This window comes from Neophocaena asiaeorientalis, unplaced genomic scaffold (genome assembly GCF_003031525.2).
Source record: "Neophocaena asiaeorientalis asiaeorientalis breed wild unplaced genomic scaffold, Neophocaena_asiaeorientalis_V1.1 scaffold21, whole genome shotgun sequence".
NCBI classification, from domain to species: Eukaryota; Metazoa; Chordata; class Mammalia; order Artiodactyla; family Phocoenidae; genus Neophocaena; species Neophocaena asiaeorientalis.
This window is the reverse complement of record NW_020174053.1, coordinates 203,496-228,577: the sequence shown is the minus strand read 5'-3', so window position 1 is coordinate 228,577 and position 25,082 is coordinate 203,496. Positions and strand designations below refer to the sequence as shown.

General features: G+C 35.0%; 1 protein-coding gene across 2 annotated transcripts in view; it reads left to right on the top strand.

Moving 5' to 3' along the window:
* Positions 1–25,082, top strand: part of RDX (radixin) — a 92,388-nt gene that overhangs the window by 63,615 nt on the left and 3,691 nt on the right. Inside the window, exons 12-14 of one of the 2 annotated variants that reach the window (XM_024754236.1) lie at positions 548–640; positions 4,115–4,357; positions 5,318–5,478. In XM_024754236.1, the coding sequence (XP_024610004.1) occupies positions 548–640; positions 4,115–4,357; positions 5,318–5,478 (497 nt within the window). Of the gene's footprint in view, positions 1–547; positions 641–4,114; positions 4,358–5,317; positions 7,889–25,082 lie in introns of those variants that run through there. The other variant, XM_024754235.1, reaches the window with a different exon arrangement.

Here is a 25,082-nt window from a genome sequence, read left to right as displayed (position 1 = left end):
GCGGCCATGGCTCACAGGCCCAGCCGCTCTGCGGCATGTGGGATCTTCCCGGACTGGGGCACGAACCCGTGTCCCCTGCATCAGCAGGCGGACTCTCAACCACTGCGCCACCAGGGAAGCCCCTAACAGATAGTTTATTGATGAAAGTTTAAAAATAGCTCCTAGGTTCCTGCTATGAAAACAGGAATTACTACGTGTATATAGAATAATAAATTTTTTTTCACTTTGTCTCATTAGCTCATTATACCTAGTACAAGTAAGATATTTATGCTCTTAAAGAAATAGTTCCTTTTTTTAAACAGAAGACTATCTATGAAAAACATATAACATAGTCCATGTGGGAATTCCCTGGCGGTCCAGTGGTTAGAACTCTGAGCTTCCACTGCAGGGGGCACAGGTTTGATCCCTGGTCAGGGAACTAAGATCTCAGAAGCTGCACGGCATGACCAAAAAAAACAGTCCATGTACATTAAAGCTTTTTTGACTTAATATAAATGACTGAAAATATATTACTTTTTAGTATTGGTAATTGTTTTGTTTATTTTAGGCAGCAGAACTTGCCGAATTCACTGCCAAGATTGCGCTTCTAGAAGAAGCCAAGAAAAAAAAGGAGGAAGAAGCTACTGAGTGGCAACACAAAGTAATCATTTGCTCATCACTATAAATTATTGAACATCTATTTTGTACCCAGCCATATGTGGAAATTATAGAGATAAATATAAGTTGCTGTCATGATTTAGAGGGGAAGAGGTACCTCTGTATGAATGTGTATGTACTGTAGTAAATACTAATCTAGTGATAATAAGCTAAGTACTTTGGGAACACAGAAGAAATGTTTAATTTCTGAGGGAATGAGGCAGGTGTTGGGGAAACCCTTATAAATTTAAGCCGGCTCTTGAATAATACATTCAATTTGGGGGTAGAAAAGATGGAGACTGAAGAGGAAGTCATTCCAGATCGAGGGAATTGAATGAGCATAAGAAGTATAAAAGCACATGACAGATTTGAGGTCAACTAGTAAGTGAGCAAAACTTAGGGTCTGTTTTCAGAAATTTTGAGAGTTGTGGCTAGAAAGTTAGAGAGGGAATTAAGTTGTGAAAGGCTTTAAATAAATGCCCTGCTAAGGCAAGATGCTGAGAAATATCTGTAGACGTTGGGCTCTGAAGACTTCAAAACAGGATTGTAACATCATCAAGCATGGTTTTATAAAAACAGCTTAGTAATCAGCATGAAGGATGGATTGGGATAGTGGGCAGGATTACTTAAGAGCTAATGACTCACACTAAGGATGTGGCATTGAGAAAAAAGAGGAACAGGAATTATTGAAGGACATTTTGTGGTAGACTCAAAGGGGCATGGCAACCAAATGATTGGATGTAAAGTTGAATTAGAAGAATGCAATGAAGATGATACTGAGATTTCTGAGTTCCTAAGTAGATGAAACCACTGATGTCTGAAATGGCATAAAAGTGAAAAATTAGGCTTTATTTGGAGGGGTAGGGAATATAAGATAATGAGAATTTAATTCAAACTTTAATGTTAACTCTTCAATGGAACTATAATAATAACAATTTTTTACACTCAAAGGTATATAGTTCTCTGATTTTTCTCCAACAAAATGTACTTATTACAGAAAGCAGTTTTGTTTCCCTCTTAAATTTTCTTTGTAGCACTTCGGATTTCATAGGGAAGTTTTTGGTATTGAGAGTTATGTATATATGTATATGTCAATAGAACTCTACAAAAAGAAAAACACTTAACTTTTTTGTTAACACTACTTTATTAGAATTGTATAGATCCCTTTTAGGGATGATTTATGAACTTCAGGGACACATTAACTTATAAAGATAACATATCACAGAGGCACATCCTGTGAATTGTAGAAATTAGAAAATGCATGCAAAAGAAAAATCACATTCTTGCTAACTGGGATCACTATTTTAACACTGTAGTGCATATCCTTCCAGGATATTTTCCTATTTGCATATGTGTATACATACACATTTATATGTCCAGAGTGAGATCATACTGTACATATTGTTCTGTTTTAGTCAGTTTTCATCTCATCTAATATTAGACTATATCCAAAATTTTTTCATTTAGATATAATTGACATATAACGTATTTTTAGGTGTACAGCATGATGATTCAATATTTGTATCTATTTTGAAGCGATCATCACAGTAAGTGTAGTTAACATCCATCTCCATATATAGCTACAGAAATTTTTTTCTTGTTATATAAACTTTTCAGATTTACTTTCTTAGCAACTTTGAAATATAGAATATAGTATTATTAACTGTAGTCCGTATGCTGTACATTATGTCCCCATGACTCATTTATTTTATAGCTGGGAGTTTGTACTTTTTAACTCCCTTCTCCCATTCCTCTTCCATTTATGCCTCTGGTAACCATCAGTCTGTTCTCTGTATCCATAAGCTCGTTTTTTTTGTTTGTTTGGTTGGTTGATTTTTAGATTCCATATAGAAGTGAGATCATATGGTAATTTGTCTTTCTCTGTCTGACTTATTTCACTTGGCATGATACCCTCAAGGTCCATCCATGTTGTTGCAAATGGCAAGATTTCCTGGGACTTCCCTGGTGGTCCAGTGGTTAAGACTTCGCCTTCCAATGCAGGAGGTGCAGATTTAATCCCTGGTTGGGGAGCTAAGGTCCCCCGTGCCTTGGGGCCAAAAAACTAAAACATAAAAAAGCAGAAGCAATATTGTAGTAACATATTCAATAAAGACTTTAAAAATGGTCCACATCAAAAAAAAATCTTTAAAAAAATTCCTTTTTTATAGTGGAATACTATTTCACTATATATTAATATTTATACCACTTTTTTTTTTAATCTGTTCATCTACTGATGGACACTTAGGGTGCTTCCATATATATCTTGGCTATTTCATTCTTTTGCATGTGGCTCTCTAGTTTTCCTAGCACCAATTATTGCAGAGACTGTCCTTTCCCCAACCTATATTCTTGGCTGCTTTGTTGTAAATTAATTAACCATATATGTGTGGGTTTATTTCTGGGCAGACTATATTCAGAATTGAACCAAAAAGTCTTTTATAGCTAATTTGCCAGGCCAGTGTCCAGAGTAGGACTTTGCATTGCATCTGTTTGCTCTAAGTCTCTTTTAAAGTAGGACAGTTCTTTTTTTTATGATATTGGATTATTAAAAGGACCCACAGACTGTTCCTCCTCCTGTATTTGTCTAATTCCTTTCTTATGGTGTCATTCAGCCTGTCTTTTTATCATCAATATTTCTTGTAAGCTGGAAGATAAACCTAAAAGTTTGAAGGATTCAAGTTAAAAATTTCTGGCTATGATGCCTCATAGGTGAGACTTTCAGATAATTTATCATCCAAACTAGAACACTTTTGAGAGTGAAAGGGGGTGTTGTTAATAATTACACCAGGACAACAGTGTAAAGCAGTACTTTTCCAGACAAACCAGCCAATAGAATTACTCAAATAATTGGTGACGTTGGATACTTCCTGTTGTATTATATCAGAAGACATTTAATATCTGATTAACCCACCATTAGTTGTTTTAATTGATCGTTGGACTAGAGTAATAACAGTCTGTTTCCTCCGTTGTCTGGTTATATTTTATCGTTGCTAAAACGTAATCTATTCGATGTGGAATTCTTTGGCATTATACTTATGTCCGTTTTCTCATCAACCATTTGTATAACAATTTTAGCAACAGTTGATAATCCTTGCCAGAATTAATAGTTTTATTAGGGTTTTGCACAGTGGTGTCTTTAATTCTGTCATGTAATAAGCTTTTATCAATAGCGCCTGTTTTCATTACCCTGAAATATAGTTTATATTAGAAAGAAAGGATAATAACTTGATTTTTTTTTTTTGATGTGGACCATTTTTAAAGTCTTTATAGAATTTGTTACAATATTGCTTCTGTTTTGGCTTTTTGGCCACGAGGCATGTGGGATCTTAGCTCCCTGACCAGGGATCGAACCCGCACCCCCTGTATTGGAAGGCGAAGTCTTAACCACTGGACCGCCAGGGAAGTCCCAAGATAACTTGATTCTTTTAATTACCAATTTTCAAAGTAACTTGCTGATAAACTTATTTTTTATGTTCAGGCTTTTGCAGCCCAGGAAGACTTGGAAAAGACCAAAGAAGAGTTAAAGACTGTGATGTCTGCCCCTCCTCCACCTCCACCACCACCAGTCATTCCTCCAACAGAAAATGAACATGATGAACATGATGAGAATAATGCTGAGGCTAGTGCTGAATTATCAAATGACGGGGTAATGAACCATAGAAGTGAGGAGGAACGTATAACAGAAATGCAAAAAAATGAGCGTGTTAAAAAACAACTCCAGGTATTTAAAATTTGCAGTTGTATGCACATTTAAATATAATTTGCATTTTCCCCATTTGCTAAGGCAAACTTATTAAAAAAGAAACATTTGATTTTTGGAAGCCTTTACCTCTAGCTGGCCTTGTGATTGGTTTGTAAGTACTTGGCCTACAGTCACGTTATTTCATTTTTTCTGTTGTATGTCCTTGTTACCAGATGTTTGTTAGCCTTGTGTAATGAGGCCTTAATTAGTAAGCTATTATTTAATTATAACTTGAGCCATGTTAAAAGTAGAACATAAAATACTGTGTTTAAAAAACAAATAAATTTCTTTTTTAAACAGTATACATTAAAAAGAAATGATAATTTGATAGACTACCTGTATGACATTACATAATCTGATTTTTTTTTGTTGAGATTTTGTAATGGCAAAAGGTCAGTATATTAAATGTACATAATTAGATTAAAATAGTAAATTTTAATATTATACCTATTAGAGAACTTAATAGAATCAGTTCTCTAATTTTTAAATTCATGAAATCTTTAAATATTAATAAAAGAAAATGGGGTGATAGTTGTAATAAATGTATTAAGACTTTTGGAGAAAACTTCTCTCATGGTGTAGAATTTAGAACTTACAGTAACATTCAATAACAGCTATATTGAACCTTTTGTAAGTCATTTCAAGTATTAGACGAGAAAGTTCAAGGAAATTTAGAATAATACACAAACTCATCATGGTTGCGGAGTGTAGAAATGAAAGGCCATGGGTATTCCTCTCTAACCACTACCCCCCACCATTACTAAAAGTACAACAAACGTAAACACTTTAAAGAAAAAGATTTCACAGTGGAAATTTTAATATACTAAAAAGTCAGAGATCTGTTATATTGGTATTTTGTGTCTTTAAACCTCTTTCATAGGTTTTTAAAATCTAAAAAAAAAGTTAATAATGGTCATACTTTTTATTTTTTAAACATAGGCATTAAGTTCAGAATTAGCCCAAGCCAGAGATGAAACCAAGAAAACACAAAATGATGTTCTTCATGCTGAGAATGTTAAAGCAGGCCGTGATAAGTACAAGACTCTGCGACAGATTCGGCAAGGCAATACAAAGCAACGTATTGATGAGTTTGAAGCAATGTGAGAGCTGTTATTTTGCATACATGTTCTTCATAAGCTGAACCACCAACAGAGAAAAGCAGGCCTTTGCAGATGTGATGGAATGCATCTCACCTTGCCAAAGCACTTAAACCAGTTTGACTGTGGTAGCTAAAAGACATTTAAGGGGAGCTTTTCAACATTAAGGCAGTGTGATATCATGCTTGGTTTTCTTTTTCTTTTGGGCCAGGGAATGGAGAACAGTGTTCCATCACCTCCTTTTTCACATTTTTCATTTTCCATTTTTTTTTCTGTTGAAGATTAACACTAATTATCATGTCTGACAAATGTGTATGTATGATTTAAGCACTTTGTACATTTTAAAGGATGGTGGTGACTTAATGAGTGTTTAGGTAGGGCACTCTGTTTTTTCTTCTTCCATATTTTACCTGCATGTATTTCCACATTCTCTCTCATTCATGTTTTCTCAGTGTGTACTTCTCATACCTTGATATGCCCTGTAACCATAGTGCTGCCACTATACAGATTATTGGCAGTGATTAAAATGAGCATAGGTGGCAGGGTGGACAGTCTTTCATCATTGTGTAGAAGATAGCTATGAATCATGAAAAGGATTAGAATGTTTAACAGTGTAGTGTACAGCTATTGGTTAATTTTTTAAATCCCAATTTAATAACATTATTGGATATTTGTTATTTGCTTACTTAATTACGGTCATCTTTGACAGCTAAATTGATTGGTGTTTCATCTCCTGTCATCATTTGGTTTTCTTTGCCCACTGATCTTACAAAGGTATAGACAGCAGGTAGTGAGTAGTTCCCTAGGAAAGTTTACTGATGAAACACTACTGCAAATAACAGTTGTCTCTGAAAGATTCATTCATAGATTGATTTAGAAAAAATAGATGTTTAATAAAAGAAAAAGCACATTTGTTGGTAATTGATTATCATCATTAATAAAATCCTGGACCTTGCTAGAAGGGCAGCATATGAAAACAGCAGTCCCGAGGAGGGGACAGTAATACTACCTCACTACTATACCTGTGATGACTGGTCATTCAAACACAGTGAAGTGTGTAAGCTATATGTTTTATAATACATAGTGATACTGTCAATCATGAAGGAGTATTTTTGAGATCTCCTTTTCCTTCAGAATATCTTAGAGTGCTAAATTTTAACTGCCTTTTTGTTGAACTGAACTGTAGGACTCTGATTTGTATTAAAATTGTTAGTGCTCACTGGTATACTATCTTCCTGGAGGGGTGTTGTATGTCTAAGGAAGTGTGTGTGTGTGTGTGTGTGTTTGAGAGAGAGAGATTGCCCTTGGAGCATATGACGACGAATGTTTGTACCTTCATTTCTTGATGTAATTATTACATAATCATTTTAGCATATTTGGTTTCTAAATCATTGTGCTTATTTTTTCAATCTAACTAAAAATACTTAAATTTGGTTAGTTAATTCTATTTTAGAAATTATAATTTTATAGGTTATATTAATTTCAGTTATGTTTTACAAAGAAATCTTTCCAGTTTGAAAGATGTTCAAATATTCACAGGTTCTAACATTTTCTTTATTATAAAACATTTAGATTTGGAGATAAGGAAAGCCTTGTTTTCTCTGTGTGGTTCAGCTACTTTCCATTTGGTATTATGCATTCAAATTTACATTTATCTATTAAAATTGCCATTTTGTTAGACATTTTTCATGCACAATAGATTCAAATTGTGTCTGAAAATATCTCTGTGCTTTTTTGATTTTGCTGACTTTAAAAGGATTAATCTGGGCAGACATTATGAAAAGGAAAGGTTGCATTTAATATATTTTTTGGATTTAGTAGGACAAAAGATAACTGGTTAACCTTGAAGTGACTGTTGTACGGTGGTTGTGCACATGCTTCAAAACACTGTGGAAGAGGACATTTCTCCTTGCAGCACATTAGAGGAACAGATGATAAGCCCTACTATTCATGGTTTAAAGCATGTGTTCACTCTTCCAAAGCATTAAAGTAATTGCCATAATAGGTGAAAACTTGGATTTTTATTGGATTTTTGTTAATTTGCTTCATTTTGAATTGTGTGCACTACCATTCCTACATCAGTTTGATATCAGTGTTGAAAAATTACCAGTTATATTTGCTGTTTATAATCTATTTGTAGATTAGAATTAAAATGGATTTAATCCATTTTTAAAACTGTGTGAATTTTTCTAAACAGGAACAACTATTTGCAATATGGGTTTTCATTAAACCAATTATAACTTTTATTATTAGCATTTGAGAAGCACATGTTCATATAGCAATGTAAAAATAATGAGTATTTGGTAAATTCCAGCAGGCTTATACTATTAGCATAATTTTGTGTTGTACAATTAAGTTACATCTATAATTTTGGATAACATTCATTGGTTAACAATAAAGTGACAAAAGCTCATGTTTCATGCTTCACTGTTGTTATTTAACATGGATTTCTTGTATATTTCCTGAATATTATAATCTCTATTAGATCCATAAATCATTACATCTTAAAAACAAGAAGTGGATAGGAAAAAGTTCAGAATCCTCATACATTTACTCGTTCCCCCAAATTATATATCTCTTTTGGTATGGAAGTAATAGTGATAATTCTCCAGAAAAGTTAAATCATTAAATTAAATTGACTCTTTTCATAATAGAAAATCATTTAAGATTTCTAGTCATTGCTTTTCTTGTGTAGTGTTTAGTTTTCCTAAGGAAGAAACAGTTTCATTGTCCTTGATTAATCTCACTATTAAAATGCTAATGTTCTTTAAAGAATTGTATACTAAGTGCTTCTTACTAAATTTTATTATAAAGATTATTCTTCTTAAATAACAAGTGATAAATCTGTTCTAAGCATAGTAAAAGCCAGTTGTCTTCTCAGTTTACAGTAATATTGAACTGTCACTTTATTATTTCTATTCTCAAAGACAGGTGGTGATCTCTTTATTCTGGTCCTGTTAGAAAAGAAAAGGGAATTCTGTAGTATAATATTTTGCTTTATGTCTAATTAGAGTTCTTTTTTTAAGAACTAGAATTAGCACTTAGAAAGTTATATCTTACACTGTATTGGAACTCACTCCTGGTTATCATTGGAAAGAGTTCCAATGTTAGTGCTGTGATTAAAAAAAAATGCACATCACTTTCTGTCTCAGTTCTTATTACCTGTTGATTGGTGATATTTTTAGAATTGAAGATAAAAGATTTTTTAGATCCCACAGTATCCCATTTTATGTATGCATAATGAAAATAGTCTTTTAAAATCTAAAACTTAAAACTGAAGTATAGGAATTACTGCCTTTAGAATTAATTTAGTGAACTGATTAGTAAACCGAAGCTTAGATGTATTTAATAAGAATAAGGGGAAACATTTAAATATGGAACTACACTGGTAGACAGTCCTCTTTTCTTTAAGCTTGTTCTAAATGAACAGAACTTTAGCTTTTCTTATTCTGTACTTCATTCTTTTTTAACTAGGAGGTAATCTATTAAATATTCTAGTGTGGTTTATCATGTAGAATGACAATATTCTAGTACATTTCAAAAGCACAGTGATTCAGCAGATATGATAACTTCATAAAATGTCAAGGCAGTATGACTCCTCACATTCTACACTGTTCACAAGGAAAACTTGGCTCACGATCGTGTTTCATATATTAAAGCTCCCTTCCGTGGCTTTTCCAATTAAATAATCTTAATTCCCACTTTTTCCTACTGGACCCATCTTCTTTTTAAATTTAATTTTATTTTTTATATAGCAGGTTCTTACTAGTCATCAATTTTATACACATCTGTGTATACATGTCAATCCCAATAGCCCAATTCATCACACCACCATCCCCACTCCCCTGCGGCTTTCCCCCGTTGGTGTCCATAGAATTGTTCTCTATATCTGTGTCTCAGCTTCTGCCCCGAAAACTGGTTCATCTGTACCATTTTTCTAGGTTCCACATACATGCGGTAATATACAGTATTTGTTTTTCTTTCTAACTTACTCCACTCTTTATTACAGTCTCTAGATCCATCCACGTCTCAACAAATGACCCAATTTCGTTCCTTTTTATGGCTGAGTAATATTCCATTGTATATATGTGCCACATCTTCTTTATCCATTTATCTGTCGCTGGGCATTTAGGTTGCTTCTATGACCTGGCTATTGTAAATAGTGCTGCAGTGAACATTGGGGTGCATATGTCTTTTTGAATTATGGTTTTCTCTGGGTATATGCCCAGTAGTGGGATTGCTGGATCATATAGTAATCCTATTTTTAGTTTTTTAAGGAACCTCCATACTGTTCTCCATAGTGGCTATATCAATTTACATTCCCACCAACAGTGCAAGAGGGTTCCCATTTCTCCACACCCTCTCCAGCATTTGTTGTTTGTAGATTTTCTGATGATGCCCATTCTAACTGGTGTGAGGTGATACCTCATTGTAGTTTTGACTTGCATTTCTCTAATAAGTAGTGATGTTGAGCAGGTTTTCATGTGCTTCTTGGCCATCTCTTTCTTTTCTTTGGAGAAATGTCTATTTAGGTCTTCTGCCCATTTTTTGATTGGGTTAATTGTTTTTTTAATATTGAGCTGCATGAGCTGTTTATATATCTTGGAGGATAATCCTTTGTCTGTTGATTCATTTGCAAATATTTTCTCCCATTCTGAGGGTTGTCTTTTCGTCTTGTTCATGGTTTCCTTTGCTGTGCAAGAGCTTTGAAGTTTTATTACATCCCATTTGTTTATCTTTTTAAAATTTCCATTACTCTAGGAGGTGGATCAAAAATGATCTTGCTGTGATTTATGTCAAAGAGTGTTCTTCCTATGTTTTCCTCTAAGAGTTGTATAGTGTCCGGTCTTACATTTTGATTTGAGTCCTCTCCCTCTTTCTTGATGAGTCTGGCTAAGGGTTTATAATTTTGTTTATGTTCTCAAAGAACCAGCTTTTAGTTTTATTGATCTTTGCTATTGTTTTCTTTGTTTCTATTTGATTTATTTCTGCTCTGATCTTTATGACTTCTTTCTTTCTGCTCACTTTGGGTTTTGTTTGTTCTTTCTCTAGTTTCTTTAGGTGTAATGTTAGATTTTTCATTTGAGATTTTCCTTATTTCTTGAGGTAGGCTTGTATAGCTATAAACTTCCCTCTTTTGCTGCATTCTATAGGTTTTGGATCATCGTGTTTTCATTGTCCTTTGTCTCTAGGTATTTTTTGATTTCCTCTTTGATTTCTTCAGTGATCTCTTGGTTATTTAGTAACATATTGTTTAGCCTCCATGTGTTTGAGTTTTTTATGTTTTTTACGTTTTTTTCCGTGTAATTGATTTCTGATCTCATAGAGTTGTGGTTAGTAAGATGCTTGATAAGATTTCAAAATTCTTAAATTTACTGAGGCTTGATTTGTGACCCAAGAGGTGATCGATCTTGGAGAATGTTCTGTGTGCACTTGAGAAAAAGTGTAATGGGTTTTGGGATGGAATGTCCTATAAATATCAGTTAAATCTGTCTTGTCTCTTGTGTCATTTAAAGCTTTTGTTTCCTTATTTATTTTCATTTTGGATGATCTGTCCATTGTTGTAAGTGTTCCCTTTCATCACTTTAAGTATATCATGCCACTCCCTTCTGGCTTGTAGAGTTTCTGGTGAGACATCAGCTGTTAACCTTATGGGAGTTCCTTTGTATGTTATTTATCGTTTTTTCCTTGCTGCTTTCAATAATTTTTCTTTAATTTTTGACAGTTTGATTACTATGTGTCTCAGCGTGTTTCTCCTTGGGTTTATCCTGTATGGGACTCACTGCTTCCTGAACTTGGGTGGTTATTTCGTTTCCCATGTTAAGGAAGTTTTCAACTGTAATCTCTTCAAATATTTTCTCAGGTCATTTCTCTCTCTCTTCTCCTTCTGGGACCCCTATAATGCGAATGTTGTTGTGTTTAATGTTGTCCCAGAGGTCTCTTAGGCTGTCTTCATTTTTTTTCATTCTTTTTTCTTTATTCTGTTCCACAGCAGTGAATTCCACCATTCTGTCTTCCAGGTCACTTATCTGTTCTTCTGCCTCATTTATTCTGCTATTGATTCCTTCTAGTGTAGTTTTCATTTCAGTTTTTGTGTTGTTCACCTCTGTTTGTTCTTTAATTCTTCTAGGTCTTTGTTAAATATTTCTTGCATCTTCTCAATCTTTGCCTCCATTCTTCTTCCTGGATCATCTTCACTATCATTATTCTGAATTATTTTTCTGGAAGGTTGCCTATCTCCACTTCATTTAGTTGTTTTTCTGGGGTTTTATCTTGTTCCTTTATCTGGTACATAGCCCTCTGCCTTTTCATCTTGTCTGTCTTTCTGTGAATGTGGTTTTTGTTCCACAGGCTGCAGGATTGTAGTTCTTCTTACTTCTGCTGTCTGCCCTCCTGGACCTATTTCTTAATATCTCCATCTTTAGTGATTTTAAGAGCTGCCGTTTTCCCTCTGGAAAGATGATGACTTTTTGCTTTGTTGCTTCAATACTTCAACCTCTCTTAAACTGTGATAACAAGAGTTTTCTGATTTGAGGTTACATATGCTGCTTTAGGAGTTGAAGTATCTATCCATCATTATTCCTCACAAAATTTTAAGGTTAATGATTGTGACTAAGATAATTAATTACCCCATGGTACATCTTTTAAATTCATGTTTATATTTGGCTTGAGTTCCCTAGCTACTAATGGTTCCAGGTTCTTATTTAATGACCTTCATTTAGCCAATACACTTTTATTAAGTATGTTCTATATTCTAGGATATAGAAGCAAGATTAGAATGACTGTGACCCTTTGTTTTGGACTATCTTAAAAAGTGAAGCTTCAAATATTTATCTTATTTCTTGGATCATTTGCAATAATCTGTTACAATACTAGATTTCTTTTGAGATGGCAACACATTTTGTTGACTCATGTTATTTGTATGCCCAGATTCCTCTGTGCTTATATCTAGTCAGTTGCTTCCATCCTTGTAATTTATTACTCTGTTTTAATTATTCACTTATATTTAATGAACATTTTTAAAATTTAGGTTCGCTTTGGTAATTATGCATGTCAGTTAGTTTGCTCCTAAAAGTAGTTTACTGGTTTTAGTTTATCTTTAATAAGTCTATATAGCTAAATGTACATCTTGGTAACATGGGATCAGAATTTCTGAGATTTATGTAATAATCCTTGGAAAAATTCCTTTTGATAAAATGTGGATTTGTTATATCAAATTCTTCTTGTGCTGTGTTACAGTGTATGCCGTGATAGCTCTTAACTTTTTGCAACTTAAATTAAAATGTTTTCCCTTTTGTCTTAGACCTAGAAATGCAAGTATGTCTTAGACTCTTAAAGCAGTACTACCTTCTCCCTCCCTTTCCTTTTGTTTATACTGAAGTCTTTGTTATTCAGATCTAGCATTTGAGTCTTATATGCCATCATTCCATTTATGTAATTATTTGCTTTTAAATTTTAGCTAATTTGGATAAAATGATACACTGTGTCATGAAGGAGACTACTACAACATAAAGAGCAATAGAGGAAAATAAGCAACTGGTAGAGAATAAGAATACACAGCAGTTTCTCAAGTATGCTTGTTCTCTGATAAATTGCTTAATTTTCATTTTATAGGTCAAATTTTAAACACTGATCAGTATTTAAAGATATCCCAAAAAATAAAGTGCCTAATTTAGAAGTTTTTCTAACTTTATAGAAAGACTCATTTTATACCCAATTGACAAACCAGTCAGTATATAGTAATTAGTAACCTGTATTAAGTACTGTGAAGTTCAGTGGAGTTGGGAGATTTCAGTTGAATCTTCATTACTGTATTGTGTTAAAATATATGTAAGATTTACCATTTTAGCCATTTTCAAGTGTTCAGTGACATTAAGTATATTCACATTGTTGTGCAACCATCACCACTATCCATCTCCAGAACATTTCATCATCCCAAACAGATTCTCTGTACCCATTAAATACTAATTCCCCATTCCTCCCTCTTCCCAGTCTCTCGTGACCACTATCCTAATTTCTGTGCCTTTGAATTTGACAATTCTAGGTACCTCACATAAGTGGACTGACTCCTATATTTGTCCTTTTGTGTCAAACTTATTTCACGTAACATAATGTTTTTCAGGTTCAGCCACATTATAGGATGTATCAGAGTTGTTTTTTTTCTTTTTTTTTTAAGGCTAAATAATATTCAGTTGTATGTATATACTGCATTTTCTTTATCCGTTCATTGGTTAATGGCCATTTGGATTATTTCCACATTTTGACTATTGTGAACAATGCTGCTGTTATGTACATTGGTGTACAAGTATCTGTTCGAGTTACTGCTTTCAGTTCTTCAGTATATACCCAGAAATGGAATTGCTGAATCATATGGTAATTCTGTGTTTAATTTTCTGAGGAACTGTCAATACTGTCTTTCTCAGCAACTGCATTATTCCCACCAGCAATGCATAAGGGTGCCAATTTCTCCACATCCTCACCAACAATTTTTATTTTTTGTTTGCTTGTTTGTTTTTTGGCTGTGCCACTTGTGGGATCTTAGTTCCCCGACCAGGGATTGAACCCAGGCCACAGCAGTGGCTGAGTCGTAACCACTGGACCACCAGGGAAGTCCCTTTATTGTGTGTTTTTGATAATAGCCATCCAAGTGGGTGAACTGGTATCTATCTCATTTTGGTTTTGATTTGCATTTCTCTGTGATGCATTTCTCTCTGATGTTGAACATCTTTTCATATGCTTATTCACCATTTGTATCTTATTTGCTGAAGTGTATATTCATGTTTTGACCATTTTTAAATTGTTTTTTGTTGAATTGTAGGAGTTCTTTGTATGTTATGGATGTTAGTCCCTTATCAGATACGTGAGTTGCAAACATTCTTCCATTCTGTGAGTTGCCTTTTTATTCTATTGATAGTATCTTTTGATGCACAAGTTTTTAATTTTGATGAAGTTTAATTTTTCTGTTTTTCTTTTGTTGCCTGTGCTTTTAGTCTTGTGTTTTTTAAAGATACAGAAGAGAGATTATGTACAATGGTCGAAGTCTAGAGAGATGAAAAGTACACTGTCTTGACTACAATAGAAAATGTAATTTCCTGTGTATTGACTGCAGGATGATAAAGCTAGAGTAGGTTGGGTCGGGAATTTATGGAGTCTTTAATCCTCTGCTGAGGTGGTTTAGTTTGATTTGAAGACATCTGGTGCCTTTGGGAATGCAGTTACAAAAGGGAATAATAACTAAACTTTGCTCCAAAGGAAAATTCATGCTGCTATGTAAAGTATACTAGAAAGTGCTATAATGTAATTAGCCTGAAGAAAATCTGTGGTCATGGGAATGATATTACTACCTTCTGAGTAAAGGAAATATGTAGATGTATTTTGCTCTCATGTTCACTATATGTAGTAATGTTTTTCCTTCTGCTTATTTTCCAAATGACCTCTTTTGAGGACAGTTAAGACCTCTGTTTTATCCGTGACCTTTTAAGGATGGGTTCTTTAGTGGCACAAAAAGAGAACTAGAAATTAAAGACACCCAAGAACAAATGGATTTGATTCTGAGTTCTAATTGCAGGTCGTTGTACTCTATTGTGCTCTAGTTTTATAAGCAGTTTCATAGTTCTGAATTAGATTGTCTGTTTCAGAGCATTTCTCTGGAATCAGATACAGACATTTAGATTCCAGATTCAGTTTCACTAAAATGTAATGACCAAATGTTAATATCCATGTACTTTTGAATTATTAATACTTGTTTATAGTTGAAAAACTATTACTGCAGAGTGTGCTTACAACAGTTCTATCAACATCCTTTTGCTCTCAGATGATTCTAATAATGTAGTGACTGGAAGAAACTTGAAGGGTTTTTTGAAATAGGTTTTAAGAGGTTGGGGAAAAAAGTTCTTTCAGATCATTATGAAGGGGTGTTATATTCATCAAAACACAATTCAATGAAGATTATCTCAGAATATATACACACAATTAACTATTCACTGGCTGTGACAGCTTTGAACAAATTACTTTGGAAATTTCTGTAGGTTTTAAAGTTGAGAATCATTTGATTATGCTCATCAACTTAACTTTCTTGCTAGATCCGATTCATGTGCTTATGCCCAAATGATATGTTAGGGTTTTTTTTCCCCTTATTTTTGCTTATTTTGCCTGTTTTCCTCAAGCAATTTGGTAATCTCAGTTACAGGTGAATGGTTTTCCTCCCCACTAACTTTAAAATATGGTGGTTTATCATTGGTATGTAGATTAAATGTAGAATTTTGCAACTTCTTAATTTGTGTGTTTTAAAAGTACTTTCCATCAAAAGACAAAATCAGTGTATGCAAAAGGAAATCATAATCAAACATGTTTACTTTTTCTTAAATTCTTTAATTAATGTTTGCAAATGTACTGCATGATAGCACATTTTAGTTTCTTAGAACTTTTACATTGATTAAACTATCATTTTTTTCAAGAAATAGTAAAATCTTTAAAAAGTAGTTGATTATAAGTATGAAAAATGTTTTTGTTGGTAGGGTCAAAATCAAATCACATCACTACTATTTAGCAGTTTATATGTATTCTTAAAATACCTTAAGAGAATACCTCCATTTTGTAAAAATTAGAGTATCAAACAGTATAAAACATGAAATTAGAACCCAGAACCTAACCATCTGAATAATTTATAATCTAGTTTAATGTGCTGGGCCACATTACATTTCAGTATAAGCTGATGTTTTACGAATGTTTATAATGAACTGGGGGGACATAGGCTATATCAAAGGCTTTGAATCAAAATGTATAGAAAATATATCCATTGGAGAAATAGTTTTATCTTTAGAGGAGATTATTGGCATTAATGTTTTAGGAATATTCTCAAGCATTAGGAAGACTGGAAACCAATATGTCTTCTAGATTACTGATGTGATGTATACAGGTAGGAAAGTGTTCTCCACTACCTTATTTTTGAGCAATTATGCCTTAGTTCTTAGGCGTTACAAGAATTTATGGATTTTTTCCCATAAAGTAATAAGATTAATACCTACATACATATGCATTCATAGATGCAGTCCTTCTTCCAGTGATTTACAGAGCAGTTGCTATTTATGCAAAGCACTGGTAGAGTTATGGGAGATAGATGTGACCCTGTGACTGTGTCAAGGAAATTGTAGTTAGGGACTTGGGACGTGGACTCAAATTAAGGTACAGAAAGTAAAAGTAGTAAAAACCAAAAGAAAAATTGAGATAAAATGTTCAGGAGTTAAAATGAGAGGTTATTAGTAGGTGCTAATTAGCATGCAAAGAAGCATGATATTGACTTGATTAATGAGGCTGGGAAATACATTCTTCATTTATAAAATTACAGCTGCTGGGGAGCATCAAAATTATAAATTAATCACTAGGTAGGCTAGCTAATGTTAACTTGGTTCTCTGCCACTAAGGAATTGCATTTTCTTTAATATCAACGTGTCTGGTTTTCTTATAATAGAATTTATTGAATGTAAGCAACCTTAACAATAATGGTTTATATTAGAATAGCCAGTATTGAAATGTAATTTAATATTAAAGTTTTCTTATAACCCTTTTGTTAATTACTTATTTAACTTGCCACTAAGTTTACCATGTTTTTACTATAAATTATTTTTTTACTTTAAGTAAATATCAGGATACCCATTACCTCAAACAGTACAGGTAGAATTTCCTTCTCAGACACTGGTTAATTGTCTGTGTTGATTTTTGTAAATGTATATAGCAATAGTTTGTATCATAGCAAAGCTTCAGAAAACTGGGATATTTAAGGATTGTTCTTTTCCCCTTTGGTTATTTTCTTTCTTTCTTTTTTAAATATTTATTTATTTATTTATTTGGTTGCACCGGGTCTTAGTTGTGGCAGACGGACTCCTTAGTTGTGGCTCCATGGCTCCTTAGTTGCAGCTTGCCAGCTCCTTAGTTGTGGCATGCAAACTCTTAGCTGCAGCATGCATGCGGTATCTAGTTCCCTGACCAGGGATCAAACCCGGGCCCCCTGCATGGGGAGCGTGGAGTCTTATCCAGCTGCACCACCAGGAAAGTACCTGATTATTTTCTTTGGAGATTATTTTAAGCATTAAAATAACTATTATTGCCAGAGTCCCTCCTTTTTTATTAAAAAAACAACTTTCAACTATGCATAAAGAAAATTGTTTTTAAAAAACTAGAAATTATGTATTATAGCTATTTTAAGAAAAGCATATTTTTCATTGGCTTCCAGTATTATCATGTTATGTGTTGAAGTTGCCAAATACTAAAGGTGCTTTAGGTCATACTTAGCTACTTTATGACTGAAGTGTAATTTTTTTAAAAACTTGGTTAAATCATTAAAATTAAGAAATACATAAGTGAACATGAAACAAAATTCAATAGATAAAAATAGGGTAACACAAAAAAGTAAGCCTCCTTGCTTTGTCCTCTAGCCCTGCAGCTCTCCCCAATGGTAACTATTTTTTTCACCTTGTGCCTCCTGGAAATTACCTGTACATGTAGAAGCATGCATATGTTGTATACTTATTGTTGTTTACATAAGGTATAACATTCTGTATACACAGTGTTGTGCTTCTTGCACTGAATGGTATATTTTGGAAATCGTTATATATAAGTACAAAAATACCACAGTATTTAATTATGTGGATGCCCCTTAACTTCTGATGAACATTTATATTTTTACTTTGCTTTATATACAATACTGCCATGTATTGTTGAACAAACACTGCTTTTGTTTTATCCTGTTTAAGATATTGTGTTAGGAAGTTTTTACTTAAATGATGTAGGTGCACTTTTTACATTTTAAAAATTTAAATAGTAGTATGTGCTTATTGAAGCACCTTTATAAGAAAAGTAGGCACTTTTCCTTTTCATAAATTGGCTTTCTGTATTTCAGGTTTAAAAGGTGACATAGCTCTAATGGCTTTAATGTTTCACTTTTGAGGGCTCAAGTGTAAAAGATCTGCCAGTATATAAAAATTCTCTGACTTCAAATTTTATAATCAGAAAATGCTATTTTTAAAAAAGAAGAAAATCAGTACCTTTCTAAAGGTACTTTGGTAGCTTTTTGGTTTTTAATTACCTTTGAGTACCACCATTTCCTCAGTGTAGAGTTTTCATTTGCTTACTTTTATTAAAATGGAAAATGACAAGCTCAGATCATTGCAAAACACTCGACCATGACACCAAGCAACAGGAAAATTATTTCAAAGAATATCGAAGTTTTCTTTGATTTTTAAGGAGGTAGATCAACTTAATTCATCCTATTATGTGATCTTTCTTTCTGACTTTAAGAAAATGTCCTTTGATTTCACACCTCACTTTTCAGATCAGATATTGCTCTTGTACTTACAAGCTTTTGGTTCTTAAGTGATTTTCTTGGGCACCAAATATTTTGGGGGGTACAGCCTAATTAGTTTCAAAGTGCTAATGATATTTCATGTTAATCAGATAGAAGAAACACTGATATTAGTGGTTTGCAGTCTCCCTCTCTTCCCCTGTTCCCTGAGATTCACAGTAAATTCTAAGCTGATGTACCAGAGAGGCTCATAAAGTCTAGGTCCTCAGTCTGTAGTGTTCACCATCCCTCTGTTGCTCTTTCAGCTGCTTGGTGCTCCTGAGTTCTGATCCCTGCTGTTTCTGCATAGGTTTTCAGGCACACTCAGAAATTGTCAAGTGAAATTACGGACTTCATAGCCCATGGTTATCCACATTCTAAGGATTCAGGGATCCTTTCCCAGATTCTCTTGCTTTTTCAGCCATTGTTTTTGTTTTTTACAGTAGATACTTAGATCCAGGTTTTATTGGTCCAGAGCACATTAGATACACAGGCAGTCTGACTGGCATTTAGAGTGTTTGGAATAGATGTGAAGCAGCACGATGTAGAGTTAATTGCATCTGGGTTTGAATTGTGGCCTGGCCACTTTCTTAGATGTGTGACATTAGGAAGCCACTCAGCCATTTTGAACATCAGTTTCCTCATCTGATAAATGGGAGTAATACTATAGATTTTATGAGCATTGACTGTAATAATATACATGGAATACTTTGTTTACAGCTTGGCATATTAAAGGTGTTTATTAACTTCTGTCATTTTGTTTTTCGTAATATTTTTGTTCATCTGTCAGTATTGTGGGTATTAGTATTTATACTCCAGTCCTTTGGATTCCAGTTTTTATGTCTTCTTGCCTTTTAAGGATTTTATTTGTGATTCTCTTTAGATGGTATTGCTCAGCATATGTTTATTGAGTATGTGCCAGGCCCTCTGCTAAGTATGTAGAGATAAAATAGACATGGTTTGTTCTGAGCAGTAAAGAGTTCATGGTCTACTCCCAGTAGACGAAGTAAATAATGTGTGTGTATGAGTAAGTAATGTTCCCTCCTCAACCTGTTAATGTTGGAGTGTGCCAAGGCCCAGGTCTGCCCCGTCTACACTTGGTTCCCTTAGTGTCCTCCTCCAGTGTTGTTGCTTGAGATACCATCTGTATGCTAAAAACTCAAATCTCCAGCCAAAACCCTCTACCTTGAACTCCAGATGTGTATATCCAACTATCTACCTAACATGTCCACTTTGATATCTAATAAGCATCTCAAACTTGCTATGTCAGACCAAACTCGAGGTCTTCTCCCACCCCCTGCCCACTTGCTCCTGTCTCAGTCTTCCTCTTCGTCTTCCCTCCTTTCAGTGGGTCTGGCCCAAACCTTGACTGTAATGTGATTCTTCTTTTTCTCTCATAACCCACACCCAATCCAACCACAAACCTGTTGGCCCAACATTCAAAATATATAATATATTCAAAAAATGACCATTTCATACATCCTCCACAGCTATCACCCTGTTCCACACACCAGGATTGCTTGTATTATTACTAGAGCCTTCTGATGGATTTTCTGGATTCCTCTCTTGATATTCTACAGTCTATGAAGACAGTAGCCTTAAAAAGGTAAGTCAGATCCTGTCATGCTCAAAAATTCTCCAGACCTTTTCCATCTCAGTAAAAGCTATATCCTTCTCAGTGGTCATTCAGAGCCCAAGATCATCTGATTCCTTGTCACTCTCAGACCTCATCTGCTGATTCCCTCTTTTCTCACTGAATTGAGGTCAGCTGGCTTCCTTGTTATTCTCTAAACTAGCCAGTGCTCCTGTTACGTCAGCCTGGAATGCCTTTTCTCCCCAGGTATTTTTATGATACACTTCCTTGCCACTTCCAGGATTTTGCTTAAATGTCACCTCAATGTGGCCTTCCCTTACTACCCTATTTAAAATTACACTTTCCCCAGTATTCCCTACCCATGTCTCTTAATTATTTTTCTTTATAGCACTTACTATCCAACACACTATATATATTTTTAATATTTTAATATATATATACTTGAATATTTTTTTTACCTATTTGTATTGTTTATTATCTGTCTTTTCCCACTGGAATGTAAGCTTCATGAGGGCAGGAATTCTGCTGTTTTGTGCAATGAAATGTGCTCAGTACCTCGAGCAATGCCTGGTGCATGATAGAGCTCAATATTTTTTGTTAAATGAATAAGGTGGGTGAATTCTGGGAGCTCAGAGGAAGGCATCTAGTCTTGGTGGAAGGCTTCCTGGAGGAGATGACTCCTAAGCCAAGCCTTTAAGAATGAGTTATTCTTAATGGTGGGAGGGCGTGAGGGGCAAAGATAGGAGGGCTATCCAGACAGTGGGAACTATGTATGTAAATACCTTCAGGCACAAAAAGACTTGGAGTGTGCTGGAACTACCTGTTTGTACTGAGAAAGTATAAACTTTGAGATTCAGAAGGTGGTGCTATGAAACACTGGAGAATCATGAGGGGAAGCAGGTGTGGATGTGCCTGTGATGCTTTTTTTGGACAAGTTTGGAATGCTGATGGGATGTCATAAGAGTTCCCAAGGAGAAAGTGTAAGGAAAGAACAGCTAGTACAGAGCCCTGGTGAGCACCAATATTTAAGGGCTGGCCAAAGCAAGAAGAGTACGTTCAGGAAAGAGCTGCAGAAACACAACAGGGCAGAGTTAAACATCCTGGGTGACCACCAAAGCCATAGGAAACAGGTCTGTTACAATGTTTCAATGTACACTGGCTTTGGCAGTAAGAAAATCATTGAAGAGAGCAATTGCTTTGGAGTTAAGACTAGTTTTTTGCTTAGCTTAACTGTATAGTATCTTCTGGGAAGTGTTTTCCACAAACACAGAACAGGAAAGTGCTCTTTCTAGTAGTGTCCTCCGTCAGCTCCAGATGTCTGAAGCTGACACTGGCATGAACCCCACCCCACAGCCCTGCTCCAGTCCATGAAATTGTACCTAGTAAGTGAAAATCTGTATGCATGTTTACCTTTTAGGGGTGCACCATGTAGCATTTGAATGATTTAATCCATTCAAATAATTTCATTCACTAAGCACTTGTTAAGTACTTGAAGTTAGGTCCTGAGGATTCATAAATAATTTTTAAAAACTTTCATAGTCTAGAGGAAGAAACAAAGAGTTAAGATATAGTGTGACAGACAAGTAGACAAGAGATACATACAAAGATCTGGGGAACAACAGACCCCTTGCTAACATCTCCAAGGATGTAGAGGTTATTGCAATTGTCAGCATTTATCTCAGGAACACGTACAGTTTTCCCCCAGCTTCCCTTTAGGGCTGAGGGAACATCTCAGTGGATGTCCAATGGTGGTCTCAATGCTGGTTTGCACAGGGGTTCCAGGAAAAAGTCATACCTTAGGAGTAATTTCCAGTGCTAGAACCAGGGGTGTCAGCTATGTAAGCAGAGGCTGATGGAAGTCTGGGCCTAAAGCCAGCTCTAGAGTTGAGCAGGGGATAGTAGGACTGCCTTGGGCTGTGGGTTAGGAAAGTCCACTTATAACTTGGGCTACTTCTAGGTACCTCAGGATAGGTAAAAATGGGTTTTGTGTATGTTCTGGAGCTACTAAGGAACTTTTGGTAGGAGGAGTCCTTGCATTTATTCATCCAAATATTTTAGTGCCTAGTACCTTCCAGGTACTGTTTACCTACTAATCATTGAGAATATAATAGTGAAGAAGACTAGATCCTTATTAATGGACTTACTTTCTATGGTAAGTCATGAAACACATGCAGAATAATTTAAAAGTTGTGAATCGTATTAGATTGAATCATGTATAATTGCTAATATTCAACCATCTTTGACCTATAAAAGCAGCAGACTTGTATCAATGCTGTGAAAGAAACAACGGACTGAGTTGGGGAAAATAGGATGATAATCGGGGATAGGAAGGTCGGAAAAAGTCTCTGTGAGGAACTGGCATATAAGTTGCCACCTGAAAAAAGAGAAGCCTAGCTTTTTAAATTTAAATCAAGATGGCAAATGCAAATGCCCAGAAGGATCAAATGAGCACACTGGGCCTGGTGGGGGAATCTTCACGCCGGGTCTAAAGAGGGTGGCAGCTCCTCAAAGCAGTGCTATTTTGATTTTCCAAGATAAGCCAGCAAACAGCTTTTTTAAAAAAGCATCCAAAGAATAATGCTTTAAATATTTAAGTAGAAATGTAATTTTATGTGAAGTCTCTCAAATTTTACACGTCAGCTATTTAAAAAATTTTAGATAATGTTTTGCAAGCCAAATAATATATCTGCTCTCTTGGAAGTGGCCCACTGGACACCAGTTTACAAGATTCGCTTTAAAGCATTCCAGGTAGAGAGAACAGCATATGCAAAGACCTTGAGGCAAGAAAGGGCTTACTGGTTCAAGGAACTGGAAGGAGGGCAGTATGTCCAGAGCTAAGTGAGCCCAGGAGAGAGTTGTTTGTGAGTTGAAGTTGGAAAGGAGCCAAATCTCAAGGAGCTCACACAAGCATAGTGGCAGAAGTGGAGGGACAGACCTACAAATTTAGTGTGTACCAGATAAGCGTGCACCTTGGGACCACACCTGTGCCTGGAGGAAGGGACACACTTTCCTAATCTGTACAAAGATATCATAAATGCTGCAGGTATCCTTGGAGGTAGGTGCACTATCCCATTTTAGAGTTCAGTAACCTGCCCAAAGGCCACCAGAGTGGCAGAGTCTGCATTTGGGTTTGGGTTTCTTTGAATTGAAATCTTCCCCCCACCCTTTTTTAAAAACTACAAAACGCCAACTTTCCAATTGAGACACGTTTACATGACGGTGCCCTTCAGAGGATTTTCTTGTCTGCATAACTTAAAGTGAATGTATTCATTAGTTTAGAGGCCAAAGAAGAATGCTCTAAATATTATGTTGAATACAGAGTAACAGTGACCTGGAGATCAAACCCCATCAAATTGGGGACCAGGCTTATTCCACTGTTTGGTGTGGGCTAGTAACGCCAACCTGTGAAGAGTTTAGTGCTCTCATTTTCAAGAAAAGGTGAGTATAGCTTAAAGATTTGAAGTTGAAATATACTATTTATACCATGGGGGTGAGAAAGCATCCTTTTCTTTTTATTGAGTGTTAAAGCCCTCGAAATCAAATGAAGGGTCTGTGCTCAAGGGATCTTAGAAATCTAGAAAAAAATGCAATTTGAGAAGTGAAGATGGATATGTATAGAAATAGGCTGTTTGAGTTAGTTAATAGATGTTAAATAAAATATTTCAGAAATTTGGTGAGCAGGACTTCAGTGATAAGAACTGAACTTGGTCTAGAAAAAATTCAGGAGGTTGAGGATCAGATTGCCTGGAGAGTTTCAGCCTGGGACAGAGCCAGGGAGGAAGGTGGCCACAGCTTGAGGCCTGAGAAATAAGTCACAGTGCAGCCTTGAGACAGGCTCACAGTTTAAGTGAAACACCTGAGGAAATGCCTGTGGAGGAGATTGCTAAACTAGTTTACAGAACTAAATGTGATGGAGTATTTCATTAAAATTCACCAGTCATTTTTTTTGTCACATTACAATATTGAAGACAGAGAGAAAGTAGCATAATTAACAACTTTCTCCAGATGCTCTGTGTGGGTTATTTGATTTACCTTGTAGATAAAAATGGTTCTGCTTTGACTTTCCTAAGAATTCTTTTAAACTATTAGATTTTTGCCTGTGGAATTAAAAGGAAAATTGTACATTTAAGAGGAAATCACTATGATTATATTTTTCTTCAAGGTTAGTAGATTGTAATTACTGAATAAAGTAGGAGTTGGCAAACTTTTTCTCTAAGGGTAGGTCCAGATATTAAATATTTTCAACTTTGCGTGCCAGATAGTTTCTGTCACAAGTACACAGCCCTGCTGTTTTGGCAAAAGAGCAGCCATGGGCGTATGTAAGTGAAGGAGCCTGGCTGCCTGCCTTCCAGTAAAACTTCATTCATGGACACTGAAATCCGACTTTCATACAATTTTATTTTATTTTTTATTTTTTCATACAGTTTTATATGTCATAAAATTATCTTCTTTTAATTTTTAAATCATGGTCTTTACAAAAACAGATGGGGAGCTGGATTTGGTCCATGAGCTATAGTTTGCTGACCTCTGAATTAAAGGATTTTAAAAACAGTTACGTTCTTCCAAGGGCCAGCGGTGTGGCTTTCTCAGCTGTCTAGATTGTATATTTCATGGTAGAGGGGTCTTATTTTGTAGTAACAAAGAGATTTCCCTACACATTTGAGAAACTTCTAG